The 20,911-nt window shown below is 38.5% G+C and overlaps 1 protein-coding gene across 1 annotated transcript; it reads right to left on the bottom strand.

Annotated features, from left to right (window-relative positions):
• Positions 1 to 4,593: 4,593 nt before the first annotated feature.
• NMBR (neuromedin B receptor) lies at positions 4,594 to 20,586 on the bottom strand. Its single transcript, XM_009998543.1, has 3 exons — positions 20,171 to 20,586; positions 7,366 to 7,714; positions 4,594 to 4,995 (listed from the first exon to the last, which is right to left on the bottom strand). The coding sequence occupies exons 1-3, from the start codon at positions 20,584 to 20,586 to the stop codon at positions 4,594 to 4,596; spliced, it is 1,167 nt and encodes a 388-aa protein (XP_009996845.1).
• Positions 20,587 to 20,911: the final 325 nt, after the last annotated feature.

The following is a 20,911-nucleotide window of genomic DNA, read 5'->3' on the forward strand; positions in this document are numbered from 1 at the left end:
ACGTACTTGCAAATTGTACTTGGTTCTACTTTTGTTATGTATTTCCCTAGTTCAAAATAAATCCTTCCTTGGGAAGCTACAACTCTTGAACTACAGCTTGCAAGTTTTCAGTAGCCTTTTCCTTCATCCAGATCCCAAAGGACCCCTACCTTCCTAAAACTTTTCTATTTTCAGACTGAATTTGCCAAAATGCAGTCATGCTGGCACTCTTTGATTTAGCAAAGACCATTAGAAGACATATCTTTTTGATCTATCCTTGTTCACATTTTTCTTCCTCTCATACCCCATTCTGGCACAGCCTCTCTAGCCTTACCCAGACAAGAGAATAAGAAGGCTCATCATGGTACCAGAAATAAGGAAGAAGCCAGTAGCAGGTAACACCAAGCATCTATGTAGAGCCCTGGGATTGTTACAAGTACTACAAACACGTAAGTGGATTTTCAAAGACATCAGTGATTTTGTGAGACTGAGTTGTGATTTCATTGGCAGGCTAACTATTGTGCAACAGACTCTTTATTTTAGAAATAAGAGAAGAAAGAAATGGTATTGGAAATAAACGCTGCAAATCTTCAACTTAATATGAATCTCTTTAAATTATGAGAAATCATTTTTCTCTGCTACTCTGAAATTGACTCTTTCTGATCCTAAATGTCTTGCATTTGTTTTCACTGATTTAGTAGAAGGATCTATGGTGCAGGTACATTGTGAAAAATAAAGACATTTTTCTGTACTGTAACAAAATTGGTTTTGTTGAAGACAGTTATCACTTCATGGTGCAATACTAAATGAGTTACCTCAAGTCTGTTGAGAATTCAACCATATTCACACCTCAGGACTCAGAATTTCAATGTTTCTGTTCCAGGCAGGGTGGGGGGACAAGATGTTACCAGAGCTATTTTGTGCTATTTGTAGTCTAGAATAAAATAAAAAAAAAAAAAAAAAAAAAAAAAAGAAATTACAGAGAGGAAACAGTAATTACCTCAATTTTCTAATTTTTCAGAGACAGTGAGGAGAAATTGTAGTTTTCTCACTCATTGAAAAATACTATTGAAAGAGACCAACTCAAAATTCATGAGGGGAAGACAGAAAGGTACAGAAGTTTCTGAAATAAGAAAGTTTTCACAACAGAAAAAAGAATCAAATTATATTTTAACTATAATTTTGACATAGATTTCAATGTTGTACCTAAGAAGCTGACATTAGCTCATTTACAGATCTCCTTGGTTTCTTTGACTATAGAGTTAGAAGTAAACACTTCATATAACACATTCCACAAACTTTTTTTTATTATTTTTAGCAAGCAGTATTGTCTAGAAATAGCATAATACATTCAGCTGTACTTATATACAATGCATACAAAAGCACAGTAACAGACACTTTCCAAATGCTTATGTTGGGTTAGCAATACACCTAGGAAAGCTCCAGACAGATTATCTAATTCCCCAACACCATGCCATAAGAATCTGAGAGAAGGCATATATGATTTAAGTTACCTACTCAAAATAAGCTTTGAGTATTAGGCTTGGGAAACAGTGAACGAAAATTGTGCTGAATTCCTGGCAAGAAGGTGTTATAGTCAACCTGAGAATACCTTCCCTGCACAACAAAAAGACCCAGCAATTTTAACTGTAAAAAAACCTGTAGCTTGCAGTTCTGTCCTGTCCACACCACACATCACAATTGATGACTGAGTGAATCACTGAGTGAATCAAACATAAGCATCAGATCTACTGTAAATTAGATATTTTTTTTCTGGTAGGGTACCTGTGTCATCTGGTAATGTCCACGTCAGACAAATGCCTTCAGGAAATAAAAAACACAATGGATTTAGAAAGCCTCTGAAAAGTTACGCTGTGTGGGGAGATTGCCAAACAAAATGAGAAGCAGGGAACCAGAAAAAAAAAAATAATGCAGAAATAAAAGGGAAACTCAATCACAGTCAGTGATCACCATCGAGAATTGAGAAATTAAGACTTAAAGCTTTTATGTTTTGTGGGTGTAAGAATTCAAAATTCTGGCTAGCATCCAGGGGTAATTAGTAGCATAAAATGAAAGAGGAGTTCTGAGAACATGTGGACTCACAAAGAATTAAGGCATGGAAAGAGAAGTGAAGAGGCAAAATGGGAAAAAAAGGAGGGTGAGGCAGTGTTAGGTAGTTATGGATGACAACTTCCTAAACTATTACAGATAGCAAGATCATGTCAATCTGCTCTGGTCCATGCTGAACTTCTGGAGCTGCTTCATGCTGAACTTTGTAAATGTTGTCATTTGAATGCTGCACACAACTTTAACTACATTACATGCTATATGTCTCCCCAGCTGGACCATGCTGGTTGACATTCAGACCTTTAATCTGTTGCTTTCTCTGTTGAGTGCTAACAACTGGTGACTTTTTTCAGGAAATTAGGTAAAACTACTTCACTGTACTCTCTTATTGCTTTAAAAATTGGGGCAGGGGGAAAACTAGCCTTAAAGGATGGGAATTAGGAAAGAAATTTTGGACTTCAGCTGGTTTCTCAAAGTTGCAAATAGAACTAAACTATCAGCAAGTGCATTGATAAGGAAAATAAGGAACTATAAGCTGTTAAACTGTAATAGCATTTCAGTTTTTGAACTTATATGACTAGCAACTAATTCTGAAATCCAGTCTAAATTTCTAGTGTACTTTCTACAGGTCACCTTAGAGAAGTCACTGTAGAAGTATCAGCTACAGTGTTGTAACAGAGAAAATTCTGTGCTGAAGCAATTCCACCCAATTTGAAAGAAAGAGCTATTTAAAATTACATTTGTCTCATGAACTGGCCATAAAAAAAACTCCTTCCACAAAGTGCCATTGTCTGCCACTACCGCCCCTTCTCCTTAGGACATTGTGAGCATCTCCTCTCTGGAACTCAGACCCACAACAGACCCTCTCCCAGCTAACCTCTCACCTGGCTCAGGGAATGGTTATTAGTCTGTTAGCATGCAGCTGCATAATGGGGAGAATCAGCTTCAACCCCATCAACTCTTTCAGCAAAAACTGGTGCAGCCCTGGGACAGATTAGAAACTTTTATGTGGCTGGCCTTATGGGAGTTTTTGTAGCAACTAGCTTACATCATTGTGTCTACCTGACTGCTGCCTGTGTTGTCACATGAACAGATTAAAAAAAATTTAAAAATCCTGCTTGCTTTTGGTCTGAAGGACAGATATGCAAGCCATGTGTAGGGTATTCTTTGCAGAGAATGAAAAAAATGAGAGTCAATGAAAAAAAGAGAGCAGTAAACCCCAGAAGCAAATTTATTCTGGACTGGATGATAATCTGTAAATACAACCTCACCCAGAATCTTTATTTTATGCAGTTCAGCTAGGATTTTCAGAAGTGCACTGACTGTTTATACACAAGGACTTTCCAGAAAAGAAGTGCCTTTTAAAGCTGAGATTTCTGACAGTACTTAGGTTCTTTTTAAACTGGTAAACAGTGTGTGCAAGAGGAATAGTAGATCTAGACAGCAAAATAGCTGGTAATGAGCCACCCATTACAGCTACCTGTGTGTCATCACTTGGGTGTATTTAATACTAGAGATTGTCTGATCTCATGGGCTGGATGATGATTAGTGATCAGAGTACATTAGGTGTGTTTCTGCAGGGCATCTTTCATTTTGCCTTTATCTGGCAGTAATCTGGGTTCTGCACTTTGAGACTGCTCCAAACTGTAGGAAGTCTTGCCACAAACCCTCTCTGAAAAAACCACTTACAATTTTACCTCTTTGAATGTTCAGGCATTCCATTACACTTAGCATCTTTCTTAGCTGTGAACTGATATCAGCAAGATCAGTTAGTAGCAACAAGTATAAAGCATGTAGACACTCTAAACCAATGATGTCACCAATTAACAAATCTGAGAAATGAGATTTCAGGCACTGAGTTCTAGAAAACCTGCACATTGCACACATTTTTCTTTTAAAATGTTAATCATGAAATGAATGTAATTTTAGCAGATAAATTTCTGACTTTGATAGCAAATGGAACACCCAAAAAATGAATTCTCATCTGTATGTCTGCCAAAGCGAAAAAAATATAAAAGGTATTTAAATGAGGTAAAGAGCTGGCACTAGATTTTTTATTATTTTTTATCTGAAACTACAATCTATGCGTTTCAAAGGCTCCTTACTTCCTTCCAAAAATGCCTACCAGTCTCAATGAATAATGCTTGTACACACAGCACAGCTAAAATAATGCAAAATGTATTAGAGTAAGACATAAGGCTAGATCAAAATTCAGTTAAAAATACATATTTTCAGATGAGAAAATCTATATTTTTAAAGCAATATTAGATCAGCTACACTAATACAACATTGCTTTCTAATGTTAAAATATATGTTGGCAGCTCCTTTAATGTACAATATGAAGCCAGTCAGTTTTGTTTGCTCAGTAAAATGTACTCTTCAGTTCTAGCTAAAAGTAAGACTAGGCGTGAAATAACTTCAGATGGGCCAGACTTTAACAAATCCTCTGCTCTGAGGACTCAGTGGGTCTAAGCATAGAGAGGCAAAAGTGAGTTACAAAATGCAATGAAAAAGTTCAAATTTGTTCACAAAGTCACACCTATTAAATCATAATGACATTTCTTGTTTCAAGTTGTGTCCATTCACTAGTGTCATGCTAGTCACTGTGTTCCTGGTATTGCTTTTCAGGGAGGTCATTTGGATGACAGAAGAGTTGCGCAAGTAACTGGCAGATCTCTCTTGCTGAGCTCTCCTCCTGCAGCGAAGCTGGTTGTTGAAATGTCTTCTAAAGCTCTCACTGAGAAAATATAGTGCAAATGGGTTGACACAAGAGTTGCAAAAGCTTAGCACTCGGGCTACTAAGGTAACAACCATATGTCCTGTGGATGGATCGATCTCATTGTAATTAAAAGATCGGTACATGTATAACACGTGGTTAGGAAACCAGCAGATAGCAAAGAAGCCAACAAAAACTAGAACAATTTTTGCCAGACGTTTCCGAGTTTCCATCTAGAAAGATGAAAAGAACCCAAAGGAACAGCGATTAATAGAACTAGTCCACATAACACACTTAATTAAAACATGCAGCATTTTGCTTTATATAAGCTTTAACTGTTACGAGTAAGATCAGTAAAAATGCTTCCTTCAGGGGCTGAATTACTTGTTCTGTCTCATTTACTTTCTTTTCCCACTTCCAGTTTACTTTCAATGAAAGATCCTAGATGTTTGCAGTCACAGAAGGTTGCTCTTTGTATACGATATGTACAGCAAGAATGATTCATCACCCAAGTAAACATTGGCTTTTAGCCTGAAAACATGTACCAAAGGGTGACATGAAACATAACCTTTTCTGATGAGACCACAGTGCTTGGCTTGGAAGTTACCTTTAGTTAAAAAGCTATCTAGAAATCATTGGCTTTGAAATGTAGACATTGTGAGTGAAACGTAGAGACATTGCTAGGGTGTTAGCTCTACAATGGTACTTACATTGTTTTGCCTCAAATGCCTCAGACTGACCTCACTCCTAGATAAACCACCAAGACTGCATTGCATAGCCTGAAGCACCTTAATTCCAGGGTAAAGTGAGAGGTTCCATGTTTTTTTCAACAATGACATGAGAGAAATGTACCTTAATTGCATTGCTACCGTTAATTGGATTACAGTGTTCATACTGAAAGTGGCTGGAAAGTTGACAGGAAATAAGCCACATCAGTGGTTCCAAACCGAGAGACGGAGCAAAACTGGCTACATAGAAGGCACCAAAAAGGAGGCAGAAGCTTTCTGCATTCCTCCGAAAAGATTTATTATGTAAGTTAAGTACAAAAGTTTTGCAGAGGCAGGAATTTGCTCAATTTTCAATCAATTTTAACCTGGAAAATTCAAGTGTTATTTTAACAGGGTTTTTTAATCAGTGAAATAAATCTCTAAGTAGTTCTCTTGGCTCTATCTAAACAAAAACTTCACAATTCACAAAAGATAGGAAAACTCTATCACTCTGATTTGGTAGGATTTGCACTCAGATTGCAATGGCGGACTAATAGGTATAGAGATACAGGTGAACATGACACTTCTCTGTTACAGCCTAAAGAAACATAAGTTCATACATAGTAATAGTCTGAATTTACTTCCTCTTGCTGGTAGATATGTAAGGAGAAGGGAATTTTCTGTTCTTCTGAGTCTCATAGATTAACAAAAAGAAGAAAACTAAGTAGAATGAAAAAAAATATGTTCTTACTTTAAAAATGCATGTGGGTTCAGAAATGTGATATAAATTACACATTGTTTCCATCCAGAGGGTTCAGCCAAAAGGCTCTCCATATTTCACAGGAAAATAAAATAATACATGAAGTGCTAATACGTATGCATTTTTGACAAAAAACAGGCTACAACAGAAATGAAATGCTGAGGAAAAAGTACATGAGGGAATGTAGTGGGTTTTTTAAATAATAAGTACGTGCTATATAAGTAAAGAGATTTCAGTGAGTATAAAGGTATTTTCTAAAAATATTGGCAGAGGAAACCCTTCCAAAATTATTTAATGAGCATAACTGTTTTTCTCAATCAATATTAATGCTTTTGTAAAATGGTTAGGGCATTTTCACTGCAAAAGCTGTTGTCTGCCTATGTAAATATTTCTGCTAATAATAACTTGTTGCTATCTTATTGCTGTCTGTGCCTTATAGTGAAGCTAGCTTTGCTCAGCATTTTAAAATGCTTTGTTTCAAAGGCATCTAGAACCTAAACTAAAAGTTGTATAGCATCTATAATAGAAAGGGTATTAGAAAACTGTGAGTTCAGGATTGTATGCAAGAAAGATCTACTAAGAAAGCTAAAAAATCATTCGTTCGTGCCGTGTTCATATTTGCAGCACTGTTTGGTATGAGAAGAACCTTAGATCCCCTCTGAAAAAAATTCCCAGCCTATGTCAGGTTTTTTTTTCATTTTCAAGCACAAGTAAAACAGGCAGAATTCTCAAAGAGTTCATGGAAGTTTTCTTTCCAAAATGGCTGCCTGTAGAGACAGGTGAAGCCACTAGCATTAATTGCAAAAACATTGTTCCCCAGTAAGAACATAAGTAATGGTTACACTAACAACACGTACAAACAAATACAACAATACTATTTCTTGTTAGAAATTTGCATTGATTGCATTGAATTTACATTTTTCCATGCTCATATTCATTTATGTACTGGGCTGAATACTCTGTAACTATGAAAACAAGGACATTTTTTAGATAATCCTTAGCTTAGTCCATGCATGTGGAAACTGAACTAACCCTCTGTGAAATCAATTGGGATGTTATAGTTCCTGTACTGACATTTTTAAGTGTATACATCACACACAAACCTTTCATTAGGATTTAAAAAGCAAAATGCTTACCTGTCTCTTGGAATGCTCACTGTATTCCCCAGGAATGTTATGAGCACTTTTTATCAAACTCTTTGCAATATGATAGTAATAGATACTAATAATGGCAAGAGGGATAAGGAAATACACCAGGAAAATCATTACAGAATGGATCTTTGGATGCTTATCATCTGTCATGGGGTATGGTATGCATGCTGTGAAAGTGACATTATTCGTGTCACTGATGTGGGCCAGCTGGGAGAACACCACTTCAGGAACTGCTAGGAGCATGGAGATTACCCAGATGGCAACAGCTTTGACACAGGTCCATAGCACTGCACTGGAGGTCTGGATGTCCATGGGATTTACAATGGCTTTGTACCTGAAACAGATCAAAATTCAAATGTAAATTAAAAGGTATATTTTGAAATTCAACATGATTCACAAGGAAAATTCACACCTTCAATTAAAATAATGTTGTATTTTGTCATTATTTGAAATATCAATGGGTTTGTAATATTTCTTAAATTTGAATTTTATAAATCTCTAGCTTCATCTATCTATCTGTCCACCAGAGGTGGCCAAAGGAGCCCTGGATACAGTCTGTGACTGTAGGTAGCTATTTTGTGCCAGCCTGGTGGGAGTGCAGAAGGAGCCACGACTCCAGTCTTTCTTTCCTCAAATCCTCCCAGCAAATTCACAAATGCACACCCTACCTCCATCGTTCCACCTCACTCTCATACAAGCCCACGCACAGTAGAGTTTGTTTCTGTCCCCAGCTCAGCCCAGGACTCCCTTCTGCCCACCAACAACTTGACTTTCCATGTCCCAGACTTCACCATCCCCCTGGCAGTGCAGAACAACTATCAGCATGGACCACCTCTTGGCAGACCAGCAACAGCTGCTGCTGTGGAGGCTCCTGCCTTTCCACCCCAGCACCCCTCTGCACACAAAATGCAGTGTTCCAATTGTAACACCTGGGATTTACACACCTTCATGAACTCAGGCAGGAATTATTCCCCATGGCCTGGGCAGAAGTATTAAACTCTTAAAGAAAGTAAACAATTCCACATGAGTAGTTGGAAACTGTTGCTCTATATTGTATTTTGAGAAACTGTCTCATAATATCTGTTTCCATACAAACCTTTGCAGAATTGATTATTTCATAACCATTAAAATCAAAACAGGAAGTACTGCAGAGAATAGAAATATCACACTACAGCAAATTAGAAAACAAAACAAAACAAACAAACAAGCAACAACAACAAAACTAGCAGAAGGAGACCACAACCAAGAATTCTTTTATATATATTTAAAAATAAAAAAGTTCCTAAAGCTGACACAAAGTGAAACTTACCACAAGAAAAGGTACTGTGTAGAGGCCAAATATAGTTGGAGAAAAATATTTCAAGGGTACCTTAGTATTTTGCTTAGATTTTAAATTTAAGCAAAATACAGAATCATAGTCACAGAATCATTAAGGTTGGAAAAGACCTTTAAGATCATCGTGTCCAACCATTAACCCAGCACTGCCAAGACCACTTCTAAACCATGTGCCTAAGCAACTAGATTTTTATCAAAAATTAACCATTGAAAAAAATATTCCAGTGATTTTTCTTTAACATCTAAAGAAAAGTTTAATAGGAAAAGGGATTCAAGAGAGATTCATATTCCAGGTACATAACTTTATTCACTCTAATGTCTTTCTGATGTACTTTCAAAGATGAATCAGGTTTTAGGTACATTAAATTAATGGCCTGAAGCTGCGCCAAGGGAGGTTTAGACTAGATATTATAAGAATTTATTTACTGAAAGAGTGGTTGGACAGTGGAACAGGCTGCCCAGGGAGGTGGTGGAGTCACCATCCCTGTGAGTATTTAAAAGAAATGTAGATATGGTGCTTAGTGACATGATTTAAACACTGACCTGGTAAATTAGATTCTGGTAGAGGGATTTAGGTCATGGTTGGACTTGATCTTCAAGATCCCTTCCAACTAGGATGTCTCCATGATTCAATGATTTTTAAATCACTCTCTGATTAGTGCTTAGTTTTCTCTGTTTAGCTGTACAATGAGTTTCGAGTAAGAAGAAGTGTAACTTAGATGTGTCTATTTGGCGATAAAACTCCTTATCTGTGCATGTAAATACACAAGCATTCATATACAAATATAAATATGTATGGTATGAACAGCTGTCTAAATACATAACCAGGGTTAGGTTATGGCTAAAGTTGCTGTTTCTCAGGATTGTGGTAAATTGTCTTATCACTAAATCATTTAATGGCTATTTATTTATGTTCATATCCTCTCTGAATTCAGTGAGATTTTTGCTGTGTCTTCACCCTTATTACAGAGTAGAAAAGTAAACTCAGTAAAATGCCTCTGATAATTTATGTTTAACATTTCTTCTAATGCACAATGTGAAACTCCCTGGACACTAAGGTGTAAAGTAATCCTTTACTGCCATGGGAAGGATAGAAGCTTCTGCAGAAAGCTTGAATGCTCCCCAGGACAAACAGTGACCTTATTATTCAATAATTTGCTTCCTATTGCTGTCTGCCTTGATTTCATTACATAAAGACAGACTTTCTATTTCATTACGTTCAACTGAGATGACGTCAAGTTCATACATCTGCTCATTTCTTTAAAAGTTTATCTTGCTGAGTGAGAGCTGGTTTGGGGTCTTTGTGGGGCAGGGGGGAGGATGTTAGGTAAAAACTACATTTAGTACTACAGATTATTTTTTTCTTTCTCTTTTCTCATTGCACTGCTCAAAAATAGCCCTATCACACACCACAGCCCTATCACCCAAGACAGTGACCACGCCACAATTAATTGTTTTAGCAGCACTTGGTCTGGTTAATAACTAAATTGGAAACCTTTTCATAAGCTTTCATAGCAGCAGAAAATGTGGCATATATTTGTGCCTCGGCAAATGGTGCTGTTTCAGCACATAGCATGCCTTCCCTGAGCTACAACTGACTCCAGGCATTGGAGCAGAGTGCCCTTTTTCACAAAACAATCTGAGTTCAGTCCAAAAGACTGAACAATCAAAATTCTGCATGCTACTTCAGCTACAAGATGGCACCCTTATCCCTAGAACTCACTCCTATGCAGTACTCTGTGTCAATGAGAGAAAAAGGCATTAAAAGCCCTTCACATAATCTGTCATCTTCTCAAAAGAATACAGCAGAAAGAGACAGATTATAGATAAATCAAATGTAAACTGAGTGAAACTAGAAGTGTTCCCAAAATGAACACCCAGCCCGTTCCTTTGATACAAAAACGGTGTAAGGCTAAAACATACCATCAACCATCCAAATTGCCAAGTGCATTTTTTCTATCAATAAAATAATACTGGTAAATCACAGTAAAGGAGCAAATTATTTAGTCAAATTAGTAAGCAAAATGCATCCTTTTCTATATTTCACTGCTGAAAAAAGAAAATTATAGGCTGCCATGAAGATCAGGAAAGGAATATAAATATGCACTTGGTTTTAATTAAACCCCTTCATATGAATTCTGTCTTCCTAGATCTTATATCATTATCACTGTTAACAAAGGCACCCCAACTCAGGAAATACTTTTATAATAAGTTTCCTTTCTTTGGAGCTCTAGTTTCTGCTGACAGAAACAAGCACAATCTCACCCATTCTACAGATACTGGGTTTGTTTGTATAGTGTATTTTCATTATAAAGCAAACTGTCCCCCCCTTGATTAAAGAAAGATTACTCTCTTCCTCCAGAGTTATAATATGTTGCTACCTTATACATTTCAATATAGTTTATCTAGTCCTCCCCCTCTTTTTTCCCAAAGTCCTTTGTAAAGGTGTTTCTCAGCTTCTAATTAGTATGGGAAGCTCTATTTCTGATTCTGCTGAGTCTACCTCTTTTTCTAGAATACTTTTTTTATGAGGCCTTTCAAAAAAAAAAACAAAAAAAACCCAAAACAACTAAACAATATTTAGGCAGCCACAGGACTATAATTAAAGCCCATCATTCTAAGCACAATTGCCTCAGTATTTCCTTGCATTTTTGTTTCTGTATCTTGAGTTGTGTCTACAAAAAAAGACATTCCAGTCAGGGACTTCCTCCTTATTCCTGTTCATATAGCACCTACCACAAAGACAACTCTGATTTATCACCCAGTTTCCTACATGCCATCACTATGCAAATAGATAAATATTATCATTGTCATAAACCAAGCAAAGACTTAATTTAGGCAGGGCAGATCCGTACTACTTGATTTAATTTGTATTTTAATCCTAGAGCTGCAGGGGTTGGTATAATTTGCTTTAATATAAAGCTTCTGTTTTAAGTGATTTTTCTGTGTCATAGTACTGCATCTCCTGCAAACTGGAGTAATTTATCAAACCATTTATATGCTAGCACTTTATTGTGTCACTGTAAGATGATTTCAAGCACAAAAAAACATCATTCTGCCTCACAATATAAAAAGGATCAAAATACCTGAATAGGAAACATGGCTGTGTGGTCAATAATTGTTAAAAACACTACTATCATGCCCAGCTGCAGCCCACTCCACAAAAGTAGAACGAAATTTTGGATGGGTCTAAATCTTTTTTCCTTGTATGGGCATTTCTGTTGACTCTGCACCAGCTGTATCATTAAGAGGAAAACAACTTACCTGAGAACACTGTGGAATCACTGGATGTCCAGTGTTGTGGGAACTTCTTTACCAACACACAAACAGTCTGAGATTAATTTTTTTTAAATTATTTTAAGTTCTTGCAATTTAAAGTAGTTTTCTCTTTTTTTATACATAGTCATTCACTATGTTTTTGTTCTGTGCCTGTGACTTAAGTGTAGAAAACTGCATTCACCAGGAATGAGGAGCTCAGACAGTTAAACAGAATGAGCAATATTTGAAATGAAGACTAGAAGACCATGCGTAAATACAATTAAACTGAATGTCAGTGACACGTGTTTTGTGCTCCTCAGAGAGAAATCCTAAGATTTTCCTAAGTGGAAAAAGATTTTCCACTCTATAGAAATACACTCTGTTGAACCAAAAACTATCAATAATGTTTCAAAAAAAAAAGTATAATTCAGTCTATCCGATGATGATTTCTCCATCCTAAAAAGAATCACAATAAAATTCTCCTAAGGTGGTAGGATTTTTTCCACCTGAAATATACTACTTGTCCATTCCATCCAGTGTTTTACAGGATAAATTTTCCTTTTCCCTTTTATTTTCTCTTGTCTTGTTACTTCCTTCTCTTGTTGTTCACCTCACATTAGCTAACTGCATGTCTTAGAATCTAGTAAAAATCTTGCAATGCTAAATTACTGCCTGCAACCTGACTTTTTAGTTCTACTTGCCTAAACCCACTTCTTTATAACTGCACTAGTTAAAAGCACCATCATTAATTTGTCCAATTCTCCACACAAGAGCAATAATAGTAAATTGTTTCACTGACCATTATTCAGAAGCATTCATACATGTCAGTATTCCCAGTAGATTTATATTTAAGTTGGATAATGCCAAGAGTCCCTGATGACATAGTTTTACATATTTTGAGAAGGAAAATATGTCTGTACTGTTGCATTTTCTGTAAGTTTCTACTGTGAAAATGAAGAGAGGAGAGGGAAGGCGATGGAACCAAATTGCCCCTTTTCAAAGGATGTTTGAGAGATCCATCACTTTGCACGTATATAAAAGATATTTATTTTTTTATTCTCTGACAAATTTATCATCACAGAAAACACATGAATTCTCTTCTCCAGAGAAAGCACTGGCAAAGCACATTTAATCTTCGACATTACTTCTGAGGACCTTCTGAATGCAGACCTGAGGATTCCAACAGTCCAATTTGGATAAACTCCTTGCAATATGACATATAAGGAAATAGTGTACCACGTTATTTTGTGTAAACAAAATAAACACATGAAGATTTCCATTCAGTCCTGCTTGGTGAGAATTCAGCAGCTATTTCATTTCCACAGGTTTTTACTGAACTGATGAAAGAAACAGAACACAGGAGGAATGTTTTCACAGCAGTTTCTCAGGCTCTAGGTTGCAGCCTTCGAGAGGCTTCTGGAGGCTGGCATCTGCACTAACCAAAGCTGAGGTGGCTGCTGCCAGAATGACAGAGGCCTTGCACCAGTCACTGGCTGGGATAAGCAGCACAGACATTTCTCAGCTCGCCATGGTCAGGACTCAGCTGTTTCTGTATCAGTTGAAGAGCAACAGGACACATGCACAAAGACAGGAGTTTAACAAAGGCGAGTGTCTGTATGAAGCTTGAGAAAAAATTGTCTAACTTGGAAGGAAAATGTGATGTGCTGAGAAATTATTTTCAACTGTGTAAAGATGGCTGCAAGAGGAACTTCTGCAAGAGCTGATTTGAATTGCTGGACTTAGACAAACTTACCAGAAAGTAGGCAGTTCATTAATTTACTCCATAAAATTCCTTCTGCATTGTTATGTGGGGGTTTTTTCCCACCTTTTTTTTCTTTCTGGAATATTTTCCATCATATTCCTTTTAGCTGTACAGAATGGTTACAACTGGGGTCTGGACAAGTGAGGGCAGGATTCAATTTTTAACTTGACAAAAAGGATGGCTTTGCAGGTCCTGACATAAGTCAGAGTTTCACCAAAGGTGTTCCAGGAAGCTTTACTTTGTGAGTCAAGTTTGCCCATTTACGCTAAAGGGCAAGTTGAAAAAAAAATGTGTGAGAGAAAGCTTGTCCAATCTTCCTTCAATTCCTTTTACGTTGACTGTTACCACATAATTATAACCACACTACTACAGCCTCCAGTGAGAGAAACATCTGGACCATCATTTCCTTTAACGAAGTTCAGCAAGTGATTAATTCAATATACTTATCTCAAGTGTTTGGGTTTCTGAGGGATATACTTACAGATTTCATAGTTCTACTGGTTCCATACAATTTTGTTATTGCATCTACTATATAAAGTGATGACATTTTTTTTTCTCTTATACAGATAGTATTACATTTTACCTTTGATTATTTCTTCTTTATTCTTTGGATAATTATAGGTAATTTTCAGGATATCATTTAATACTATTTTCCTTGTCGAGGCTCTTTAGTCCCTGAATGTTAGCTATTAGAGTTTGAAAGGAAATCATGTCCACTTTCCTGCTTCACCTGCTTCACTACATGTAATAAGAAGTGAGGACTTCAGAGGTTTCCAATCACTGTATTTCAGCCTGAACTTGCAGCTGACATAACAAAAGAAGAAGCTTTAAATAAATTTTGAAGAAGAATAAAAAGAAAATTTTGTTAAGGGTGATTTTACTAATGAAAAATCCTGAAGTAGTTACTAGGGCACCTTTTCACACTTCTGAACATCTTAAAAATTTTCCTGGGTCTGTCCCAAAGTAGGAGACAGTAGACATACAAAATGATCCAGGATGGGTTTTGATATCAATTGTAGTCAGAAGTACCTAGATATTAAACTTGCACAAAACACTTTTAAGTCTTCTTATACTTTTAGAAATACAGATTGCAATCTTCCAAAATTAAAATAAATAAAAAAGGAAAACAAACCAAAAAAGGATCAAATAGTTTAGCTATGCAAACCTGTAGATTACATTTTTAGCATCTCACTCAGACACTGTATTCAGTTATTTAAGAATGTATTTACATTTTCAAACTCCTTTGCTATTAAGATTCAAGAAAGGAGTCATGGCACTACTGAAAAATAACTGTTACCTTGTTAATCAATTATTTGACTCATAAATGGTGTCTTTCTGTCACACTTTTTAGGAAGAATATAAAGAAGGTGCTATTTCAATTGCAGTAGGGCCAATTGCTCCTCTGTTCAGCTTCACTGTCTTCATTAGAGTGAATCAGGACTGTATGTGAGCTAACACATTTAAAACATTAATTAGAAAGAAAATTAAATCTAGAAAAAGTAGCAGAAATAAATTTAATCCTATTTCTACAGATCATATAAAAATCGAGGCATAAATGACAGCCAAAGAGAAAAGGAAAGACTAGGTGGAAAAATCTAAAGCTGTTTTAAGGGGCTGCCATTTATTCCTTCAAAGTCTATTCATCCCAGGTCTCTTGGCATTTTGTGGGTACAATGGCTTTTCACCAGCATGCACAATATTGCAGTGCTGGCCAGAGGTGCACACTGCAGTACTCATTATAAATCCGCTGCCCTCTGAGTTTCTCAAGCCACCTCTCCACACCACAATCAACCCAGCCCTGTAGCACTGAAAGGCATCTTGGAAATATTTTTCTGTACTTGTGCTCCACTCCTTCACCCTTGAGTCATCCCCAGGCACAAAATTGCAAATGTCTCAGAATGAGAAGAGGGTGTGGAGCCCCGTGGGTCCAGTTTGCACTGAGCTAACTGGATGGACCACTGTAGATGTAAAAAACACTCTCTGGAGCAGTGAAAAAGTTCATGAGAAGACTCAAGTCAGACCTAACTCAAATCAGGTTCATCCCTGGCCTCTGTCCTTTTTGCAGTGAGCAGACACTGGCACACCTTTTCTTCATGTGTGCCATGCTGCAGTCTCCCCACCTACACTTCTCCTCTCATGTATTTATTGTTACCTTCCTTATCCACAATCACACCAAGTCCTTGGACTTTCTCATCAACATCCCTGACTAAAACTGCAGTCCATGGTCCCTGGAGAAGCAAGCTTGACAGGGGACATGTTTTTAGTTCCTTCTTCTGCAACACCTCTAGAAAGTGCACCCCAGTCATCACAGACAAGCTCTGTGGGCACTTTCAGGGTGTGCTAAGCACTATTGGGAATGTTCTTTCCTATGGTCCCTTTGGTTCTCCTTTTTTTTTTTTTTTTTTTTTTTGTACATTTTTGTCCCTCAGTCTTCAGCCTTTTTTCTTCATTTGTCATCCACTGTAATTGCTAAGTTTTCTCTTTCTGTAATCTTTTTTTTTTCTTTTTTAGTTGCTTTTCGGTTTGGTTTGGTTTTTAAACCAGAGAAATATCAAGGTTTCTAAAGGTGCTCCAGTTTCTCCACAACAAAGGAACATCAACAGGAGCAGTGGTCTTGTGGGGCAGGGGTGCTATCCTTGCATATCTCCTGTGTGGCAGTGAGAGGGGAAAGCTAGTTCAGCAGTACTGCTGCTGTGCTGCCTTCTGTACCCCAAAGGAGAGGGAGATGATATTTTCCTTCGACAACAACACACTGCACTGCCAGTGCCACCATCCTCACCACTTCTGCTAACCTCTCAGCCCCCTCTGCCCCAAAATGTATGGGGCTGCAGCAGGGCACCTCCCACCCCTGGCAGCCAGACTCACAGGAGCTCAAGAGTGGGAAGAGCTGTACTGTTTCTGGGATGGGAATGGCCAACCTTGGGCAGATCTGCTCTGTGCTGCCAATTTCAATCTGCAAGTGTGCTGTAGGAGAGTGGGGGAAGTACTGCTACCAATTACATTTCATGTTTCTACACAAAAAAAACCACCCAAGCAAAACCCAAATAATCTCAGTACTAGATAACAAAGCTTCCAGACAGAAGGTGCACATTTGTCACACTGAAAGTACTAGTGATGCTGAGAGAGATTTCTCTGGCAAAAAGCAATATGAAATAAAACAACTGTAAAAAAAGATACATGCACAATGAATACTATTTTTCTTCCTTATAGCTACAGTTTGCAAGTAATGATCATTCAAAAGTAAGTGCTTCTGTGGTCGTTGCTGTTAAATGCATCAGATATATGTAATTTGCCATGCAGAACTTCCACATAAATAGTAAGTGTTAATTATACTGAGGAAACCAAGACAATCTCCTTTATTCTGATTCATGCAGTCACAGTACAAAGAACTCTAAATATTTATTAATCTGTTCCTTAGTGTAATCAGTGTCTGGAGTTCTATACAGTCCTGTGGTGACAGGGAGTAAAAACCAAAAAGACTTTAATGACCTTAACGGGCTTGAGAATAGGGCTCGTGCAAACTGCATAAAGTTCAATAAGGCCAAGTGCAAGGTCCTGCCCCTGGGTTGAGGCAATGCCAGGCAAAAATACAAGCTGGGCGGAGAACGGATCAAAAACAGTCCAGAGGAGAAGGATTTAGGGGTAACAGTGGACGAGAAGCTCAAGCCAGCAATGTGTGCTGGCAGCCCAGAAAGCCAACTGTGTCCTGGCTGCATCAAAGGAAGCGTAGCCAGCAGGTCAAGGGAGGTGATTCTCCCCCTTTACTAGGGTCTTGTGAGACCCCACTTAGAGTACGGTGTCCAGTTCTGGAGACCCCAACACCAGAAGGACATGGAGCTGTTTGAATGAGTCTAAAGGAGTGCCAGAAAGATGATGAGAGGGCTGGAGCACCTCTCCTATGAAGACAGGCTGAAATAGTTGGGGTTGTTCAGCCTGGAGAAGAGGAGGCTCTGGGGAGACATTATAGCAGCCTTCCTTCAGTGCCTGAAGGGGCCACAGGAAAACTGGGGAGGGACTTTTTTCAAGGGCTTCTAGTGAGAGGACAAAGGGTAATAGATCAAAACCGTAAGAGGGTAGAGTTCGGTTAGACATTAGGAGGGAATTCTTCACTATGAGACACTATGAGACACTGGCACAAGTTGTGCAGGGAAGTTGTGGAAGCTCCATTCCTGGAAGTGTTTAAGGCTGAGTTGACTGGGGCTCTGAGCAACCTGATCTAGTGGGAGGTGTCCCTGCCAATGCAGGGTGATTGGAACTAGACGATCTTTAAAGTTGCTTCTGACTCAAACCATTCCATGATATTATTACATGATTCTATGATAATATATTAAAACATACTATGAGCTTTACCTGTGAAAGCAGGGGCCACTGTGAAGACATTATATACCAGACCAAACAGGAACTGGATTACAATGGAGCCTTTTTAGTGGTTTCACCACTTCCAAACTGCTAGCAACCCATTTAGATTTGCTTATCTGGAGATAACCCTGTCCCCAGACAGGCCTTGTCTCCTCATCAACTCTGAGATGCAGGATGCTGCCACCACTTCTGATCTGCCAACATAGTTACCCATACAGTTTCATCATAACCAGTATAGTCAAGAAGTCAGTGGCTTCTCTTCTGACTTACAAATTAATGTTGGGGGTTTTTTTCTCAATAACTGAAAAGGTAACTGCAGGGGTCAAAGAAATAGAGTTGTTAAATTCTTATTATAACCATTTCTGATATTTATGTATACTATAGACTCTAAAATGCTGGAGGAACGGAGTTATTACAAGCTTATATGGTCACAGTACAACATCTGCAGCTGTTTTCAAGGATGTGTGATTCTAAATGCATTCAGTGTAAACAGATACAGCATTACTCCTTCTTGAAACTTTACTGATTTTAAAAGAAAGATATAAACTTCTACAAAAAAAGAAAGCAATGAATGCTCTAAAGCTACATAAAATGAATGAATCTTTAAACATTAAGCCACCAGCATTTTCTCACATTAAATTTCACTAGAGATACGATCTCCTCTGCAAATAACTTCTTCCCTTTTCAATAAGATACCACAATCAAGTGGAAATAGAACAAAGAAAGCTGCAAGGTTTGCTTGGATCTCCAAGGACAGTTTCTGGTATGCTCTTTAAATGAGGAAATCAGAGAGTTACAGGTGTTCACTGTAAGGTATGTTTTGCAAGCTCTTCTTCAAAAATATAGTCCATTTTCACAAGTTACAAAGTCTTTATACACAAGTATTTTAGGTCCTGATTCAAACACCATTGAAATTGATGACCACTGCAGACTACCCTCAGGTGGAATGAAGTAATTTACTGAATTGGCTGAAAAAAGGAATTAATTACAGTCACATTCTTATTAAAAACAGATTAAAAGTTTTAAAGAAGCATTAGTGTGTGAAGATTAATTACAAAACTCAAGCCTTTGCATCATGCAACAGCATAATGCATCGGTTCAAGTCAAAATCCAACAAAAGAAAATGGAGTAAATCCTGTGGAAAAGAAATTAAACATTTTAATTTCTGACTAAAATAATTGCTCAGGTATGGGAAGAAAGAATTTCATTTAATTTAAGGTTACCAATTACACTGCAAGATTTTGTCTTTCAGAGTCTGAAGCATAGTCAAAAAGCTACCTAGTTGCTACAAATCCCTTAAGTACCCATTTTCAGTAAGTAGGAGGAAAAACTTGGGGCCCATCTCTTTGTTTCTTGCTCATGTGACAAGTACTGGAGACTAAAGTGTTATTTTCTAGTCTGTTTTGTGGGATTTTCTTTTTTTTTGTTCCTCCTTTAAAATTTTTTTTTCTATATATTCATACAAAGCCAGAAAGAATAGTTTGAACAAAAGTTTAAGACTAACACCAACAACAGAACAGTTTGTTGCCTCCAAATTCACAGAGGCTGAACTAATTCTTGCATTCGCCTGTGATAACTTGTTATTCTACTATGGCACAAGCTCACACACACACACATTTGTTTCTTGGCAGATAAAAACCTAATTGATTAAATACACCTCTGTGCTTGACTTGGTTTAAGCTGTTCACTGCCTGCTGACATATCACTGTGGCTTGGTATTAGTCATATTTAGCATCTAAAACCTTCCTCTGATTAATATAATTGTAATAGTTGGGCTGTTACAGGACCATCCCAGAGGTGCAGAAGACTGGACTAAACCTGATTCTTGCAGCTGGCACCTTGGAAGTTGGAGGAGGCCCAGGCACACCCATTTCCAGTAACCCCTTAAACTAAGCTAGTACCAGACTTGCCAGCCGTCAGGGAGGGAAGGAGAAGAATGGGCACTTCAGAAGTTGCAATAAGAGGATTGCAAACCAGGGATATTTTATCAAATGGGTGTTTTACCTTTCATGCCAGCTCCAGCTAGCCTTACCCCACCCTGCAGAGAGCTGAGAAGGGGCAGCCCAGCTTTCCTACCTGTCAGCACTGAGGACAGTGAGGGTGAAGACAGAGACACCAACGGAGGTGAGCTGGATGGCAGGAATGAGCTTACAGCCCACCTCCCCAAAGAGCCACTCCTCAGAGAAATACCGGGAGGCATCCACGGGCACACAGGTCACTAGGAGCAGCAGGTCACCAGCAGCGAGGCTGGAGATGAAGATGTTGGGCACGCTCCTCATGGCACTGCTGGAGATGAAGATCTTCATGAGGGTGATGTTGCCCAGCAAGCCCACAACGATGATGAGCAGGTAAAGAGAAGGGATCACACAGCGGACGATGAACATGGCCGTGTCCTGTGCCGAGGGCAGCGGAGCCGTGTCTGGCACAAGCCGGGCGCTCCCATTCCCCCCGAGGGGCATTGCTGTGAGCTCGGGCAGCAGCTCTGCCTCCATCCTCCAGCTTCGGGCAGACCAGAGGTCTGCAGTGCAAAGCGCAGTGGGAGCCACTGCAAAGCTTCACCCCTCGGCAAGTCAGCCAACTTTTTCCCCTTTCCCTCCTGCCTCTCTTCCTCCCGCTTTTTCTCTGCTGACTTTTCTCTCCTCCGGAATGCAGAAGAAGCACTCCCCGCCGGCGCAGTGGCAGCGGGGGGTAGAATCAAGACTCCCGCGTCTCTCCCCTTCAGCTCTTCGAACGAGCCCTCTCCCGGCAGGCAGGAGGGCGTGATCCTGAGGTCCGAGGACAGCCCCTGCCATCAGGACGGCAGTCTTGCCCTCGCCA

This window comes from Chaetura pelagica, unplaced genomic scaffold (genome assembly GCF_000747805.2).
Source record: "Chaetura pelagica isolate M959 unplaced genomic scaffold, ChaPel_1.0 scaffold455, whole genome shotgun sequence".
Classification (NCBI taxonomy): Eukaryota; Metazoa; Chordata; class Aves; order Apodiformes; family Apodidae; genus Chaetura; species Chaetura pelagica.